The sequence below is a fragment of the Dendroctonus ponderosae genome, unplaced genomic scaffold, assembly GCF_020466585.1.
Source record: "Dendroctonus ponderosae isolate FM_Combo_2020 unplaced genomic scaffold, Dpon_F_20191213v2 Dpon_F_20191213_1, whole genome shotgun sequence".
Lineage (NCBI taxonomy): Eukaryota > Metazoa > Arthropoda > Insecta > Coleoptera > Curculionidae > Dendroctonus > Dendroctonus ponderosae.
The window spans coordinates 14949579-14955650 of NW_026017110.1; the positions used below are offsets into that span (position 1 = coordinate 14949579).

Consider the following 6072-nt stretch of genomic DNA (forward strand, 5'->3'; position numbering starts at 1 on the left):
TATAATTATTCCAGTTCCTGCAAATGCCATTTTTTTTAAATACAATTTCAAATGTATCAAACACGGTTAGACTTAGCTATAGGATAATATACACAAAATACATTTAGAATTTGGAGTAGAATCAAAAAATCTAATAATATGTAGGGTGTTGCATTAAAAATATCGCATGCGTGGCTATCTTGAAAATATTTTAGGTCGCTTGGCCCCAATGATTTCGGTATACTGTCCAATCAAATTTCTCCTAATTATAGTTTGCCTCGTACATCGATCGCACTGTATAGCACACACAGAAAAACCTTAATTTAAGCTGGAAAACGTATGTATTTGTGGGATTTGTAATGGGGACCACGGAACAAATGCGACTCCGAAAGAAATGGCGGTGGGATAAAAGTCTAGAACGGGAAATAAATCAGAATAAAAAGGCATATTTGAAATGGATAAGCACAAAGACCAGTGAAGACAGAAAAAGATACGTAGAAGCGAGAAATATAATAAGGAAATGAATCAGACAACAAAAACAGGGATGGGATTTTAAAGATATGTATTTTATTTTCGACTTTTTGCGGCAAATTTTTCTTGTGTTCTTTCAAAAAACAACGACTTTAGATACAGAGCATGTTTGATTTCACAATACAACAACACTTCGTGTAAATTTAAAATTACAGCCGAAAAGTTGGCCATGCTATTTGAAATAGGAGATAGAAATAAAATTTTCGATCGATTAACCGTGGTCAAAATTTTCATATGCAAAAAATCACCTTCACGTTTGCTTTCTCGTTATAAAATGCTAATGGTCTTGAAACGCCCTGTAGTAAACCAAAATATCACCGCAGTTTTAAATTATACATGGCTATTGATTATCGTTCTCATAAGCAATGTAGCAAAGTACACAGAATGTTAGTAAATAAGTGGGACAAATTTCAGGGTGATTCTGCATGAAAAAATAATGACTTTCTTGTGCTCTTTTCTGATATACGGGGAGTTTTTTTTTAAACTGACGTTGTATTTGTTGCTCTGAAACCGATCGCAATAGGGATTCAAGAGGTAGTCATTGCGCATTTATGAACATGCAGTTAAGAATTTTATGTTCATCATAGCACGGATACGGATAATGACCTCAATATTTGAGAGCGTTTCTAACGAAAAAAATTGTGCGCCACTGAGATTTTTCAAACTAAAAATAATTTTTGAAGTCCTCGTTCATATTGTAACAATTATCTTGTGTTTTTTTCGTATGGGACACCGTTTGGAAGCAAAAAATTAAAACTCCTTAACGCGTATTTTTCATTTATGTAATACATTATCCAGATCTATCTACTACAACAACAGTAAACCAAACCAATAACAGAAGATAACAATAATAAAGTTTTTAATAGTCGTAAAGCTACATGAATTGTTCAAAATGACCTCCCACAGACGTGACACAAGATTCAACTGTTCGTTTTATTGATTGCCGTGTTCGCGCAAATATTTCTGATGTCTTTCTTATTGCCTCAGAGCCAGCCACTATTCGATTCCTCAGGTTATGAACATTTTCAATGGATGTGGTATAATCTAATGGCTTAAGAAAACCCCAAATTCGAAAACCTAGGGGATTTCAATCCGGCGATCGATCAGACCGTTCCGTACCTCCCCTATATATCCAAAGATTTAGATATAATGCAGTGGTTAAGCACATTAATGCTGGAATGACCTAACCATGTAAATGGTTGGCAAATTGACTGCATTTAGAGCTTGATGAAATAAATTGTCATTATAAGGTGTTTCATGTTTTGCTTCAAAATGGTAAGCCATACAAAAAAAAAGATTTTTGTTACAAATTGATCGAGCACATTAAAAATTATTTTTAAATTGAAATATCTGAGTGACCTACCATATTTTCTTGAGAAAAACATAAAATTGCGTAAACTTAAAAAAAAATTAAAACCCATAAACTTTTATTTCCCAATCTAGACCGGCTTCAGGGAAATAAATAGGTCGTCAATTTTTAAAAGAAACTTTAACACGTCGTATATCAAAAAACGAATCATTTACGGACACACCAATCATAAGCAAATTTTCATATTTTTTTCCTGCTGAATTACTGTTTGAAGTTTTGCCGCGAGTATTTTTTAACACCCTGTATATGTATGGTAAATGGTTTTCCGCATTGAATTGAAACAAATACACAATATATTAGATAGAATATTAAGCACACCTACGTAAAATCTATTTCAAAATTCATCCTAATTCCCGGTACCTTTCTAATAGAAGTCTACATGAAACCATTGCTCAGTTACTGGAGGAAAGAGACAAGGAACAAGAAGCATTTAGACTAAAGCTGATGGGATCACAGAAGCAGTCTCAAGAAACAATCGAACACCTTCAAAGAAAAGTTACCTGCCTCACTAAACTGTAAGTATAACCCATCACGTTTACTTAATTCTTGCCGAAATTGTAGCTCTCTTTATAGGGAGCAATACATTTTGAAGTTAACAAGCTGAAACTAACAATTATTTATAATAGTCTCTAATTATTTATATAAGTAAGCATGAGTAACTCAGTCAATCTTCGGGAGTTGGCGCAGTGATGCCGAAAGCCGTGCAGTTGCGTTGCAGTCACCCATTTGGTAAAAAGTTGCTCATAAAGAATGTCGTGACCTTTCTTTTGGTGTTAAAATAAAATTTCGACAAAATGGTAAAATGTTGCTCCTAATTAAATTGCGGCACAGTTAGATGCGATGAGTTATAACGAAAAACTTAGAACCGAAAATTACTCTGCAAGTTCAGAGTTGTGTGTTGAGCAAAAAATAGTGTGCTCTTAATGTCGTAAACATTTCTTACTTTAATTTAATTTCAACTTTACTAATTGTTAAGAAAATAAGAAAAGTTTTACTACGCGTTTTCTTAAAATAAATATATCAGAAACGAAAACACTCCACAAGTTCAGAATTGGGCGTTCAGTAAAGATGAGTGCGCTCTAAATGTCGTCCAATTTTATTCAAACCTTCAAAAATTAATTCAAATCACATAAAATCCTGAATTTTTCGTGCTGCGTAAATGTTGATTTGAAAATGAACGCTTTTACGGAACTGTACTCTTCAATAAAAAATTCCAACTTTCAAAGTAAAGCTACTGGAAACTTGAAAAATTGACATTCTGTAGAATCCGCTTTTTTTAATGAAATTTTGGGGTAAACTTGCACTTTAATGCTTGATATTCAAATTTCGCGTGACTTTTGTGACAAAAGATGGCGTCATGTTTCAGTCGATTTTTCAATTAAAAGAAAACGGGCAAAACTAAAACTCGACATTTTTGGCAAAAAAACATCTGAAATCCATATTTGCATATCTGAAACGGTTCTTTAGCGAAACTCTTCAGATGAACTTGTAATGTATGTAAAAATACAAAGCCCCCAAAATATTGCCAAAGCTGAAAATTAATTACAAAAGAACCAATCGTTAACAAATCCATCCTACGACTCAATTGATGAATATGGAACTAAAAGTTCTACATGTACAGGAGCAAAGTAATACTAAACTTACCGAAAGCAAGCGTAGTGACACCTGGTAAGAAAAAAGAAAATGTGTTTAGTACAGAAGGAAATCTGTCCAAAGCCATGTTATTGGAAATCAGCAAAGCAAAGAATTAGAAATGTAAAAATGCTTCAACTTCAGTTGCTTTTCTGAAAACTAAACTCAGTTCAAACGAAAAGATTTATAGTTTAGAAAACATGCGTAGCAGCTTTGTGCGAGCTGGCGCCCCATCGTCCATGTTCTACTCATTAATCCTCAAAAAGTTCGATATATCTCCCATCTAACACAAAGGACTATCGACAGATTTCGTCCGCTGTGGCCATAACTTAAAAAAACTACACTTTTTAAATAATAAAGTGAATCATACATTGTAGTTCGACCTAAGAAAATTTAAAGTTGAACAAATTCTTTTAATTTCTGTGCAAATTGTTACATGGCTATTTCCGGTATTACAATTCAAACCATTTAATTTAGTTGCGTTATCAATATAGAAGATTATAAAAAAAATCATCAAAATCTCAAAATAAATGTTATTTTCACCGGTTAGAAATAAATATATTACCAACATCTTCTATTTAACTTTAAAATGTGTCGCAAAATAAACGGAACCGAACTTGATCTTAACTCTATCAATCAATCATAATATATAATATCATCAATCATAATATATAATCAACCTACTAGTTGCGCCTCAAAGATACATAACTCCAAACGATAAAAACTTCATTCAAGAATTCATAAAAAAATAATTATGTAATTTAATTAAAGTATTTTTAACTTCAGATTTGAAGAAGTTCGCCAACGGTATGAACGAAGGGAATCACGACAGGAAGATCTAAATATAATCTCCGACTTGAAACAAGTCGTGGCCGAGCAAGAAAAGGATCTTGCGTGTATAAATGAAGAAAAGCGCTACTTCCAGATGCGATTAATGCAACTAGAACGTCATTTAGAGCGCCAATCTTCAGCGGAAGAAGACTTTGAAGATGCCGAATCTCATACACACCAAAGAGATGCTCAAGGTGCTGCTGCTCCACCACCTCCATATCCCACTCAAAATAGGCCCAACTTTTTACCAACGAATCCGAATGATTCTAATCCCAATATATTAATACCTCCCACAATACCAGAAGGTGACGAGTAAGTAATCATGAGTGACTGCTCTTTCGTAAAGACTATCAATCGAAAGTTAACTAAAACTCATTGAAGTAAACGGTTTTATAATTCTTAAGAGATACATGTATATTTTACAAGTGTGCGCAATAAACAATAACTTATTATTGTTAAGTGTCGTATATTAAAGGTCTGTCCGGTTGATTTCAAAATATATTTTAAAAAAATCGTCAAGTGGCTTATCAAGGTTTTTCTACAGTAATCGCGCTCTTAGCTGTCTACTGTATATAGTTTATATTGAGTGGACAATTTTATTTTTATATATCTTTATATAGCTGCATTTTGTAGTGGCCTTTTGGCTGGTTGAACTTTCCATTTAAACCATTTAATTGTCATATTGATAATACGGGGAAAAAGCGTTGATATATTATAAAAAATTTATAAATTTGATAGAATAATTTTCTATTTAATAAATAATAGATGCGTATTATATACCGAGAACACCTCAATCAGCTTTTGTAGTTTTGGCACTGAGGTCCTTAATAAATTTTCCATTTTAATAATTGAGTGATGTGAAAAGTCGTTTAGCAAACTTGAATAAAATTCTTTAAGCAGTGTTACTTCTAGGCTAGTCTTATGTCGACTGGCGTCGATTTGATTTATTGTTAAAAAACATACGGGGCGTTTTGTAAAATAATTTATTGGGAGGTGAAATTGTGTCTACTTATCTATCTAATGCCATAAACACTATTTTATAAATATTTGTAATTTCTGTGTAAAATAAATATAACATTTTAAGCGACTTGTTTAAAAGCCATGTGTTAAGACGTAATCACGGCTCCTAGAAAAATTGCCGAGCTAAGTACCGCTGGAGAACCGCAATCTGCAATCTTCAATGATTCAAATTGATCAAATAAAGTGTTAAAATTCTCTATGAAAAGAAATGATTTTAAGGTAAATTTATTATAGAAAAAATTGAACAAAAGAAACAGAGAGCAATAATCCGAAATTATTGCAGGTTTTCAAAAACGCTGTTAGTTTTTGGGTCATTGCTTGAGAAACAGTTGAGCAATAAAGCTCTAGTTGTCTTCTGGGTATATAGCCTTAAACTGCGCCTTTTTTATATAAAACATCATTTGTGAAAAAGTTTCATGAAAACTGAAACGCCAATATTTGTTTATCTTTGCTGCTTGCCGAAAAGCAACTTTGTTTACGCTAAATATCCAAACCAGTTGGATCGAGAACCGAAAATTTGTCGAAAATTGTCATTAAGAAAAAAACTTAAATCAGCAGCATAGCAATACAATGAGTCATCCGAAGGGCCAGCAGGCAAGCGATTATATCAATATGTAAGGTCTGTAGCTCGGGACGTTTTTTATGTGATAAACACCTTAATATATTAAATAATACCAAACCATATTCTAGTAAGTTTTGATGTTGTTAGT

General features: G+C 32.8%; 1 protein-coding gene across 3 annotated transcripts in view; it reads left to right on the forward strand.

The window, feature by feature from the left end:
- Nucleotides 1–5425, forward strand: part of LOC109533631 (protein FAM184A) — a 55750-nt gene extending 50325 nt beyond the window's left edge. For all 3 annotated transcript variants that reach the window (XM_048661732.1, XM_048661731.1, XM_048661729.1), the window contains exons 10-11: nt 2251–2394; nt 4298–5425. In XM_048661732.1, coding sequence (XP_048517689.1) covers nt 2251–2394; nt 4298–4658 — 505 coding nt within the window. In that variant the 3' untranslated portion in view covers nt 4659–5425. The remainder of the gene's footprint in view (nt 1–2250; nt 2395–4297) is intronic.
- The last annotated feature ends 647 nt before the right edge of the window (nt 5426–6072 follow it).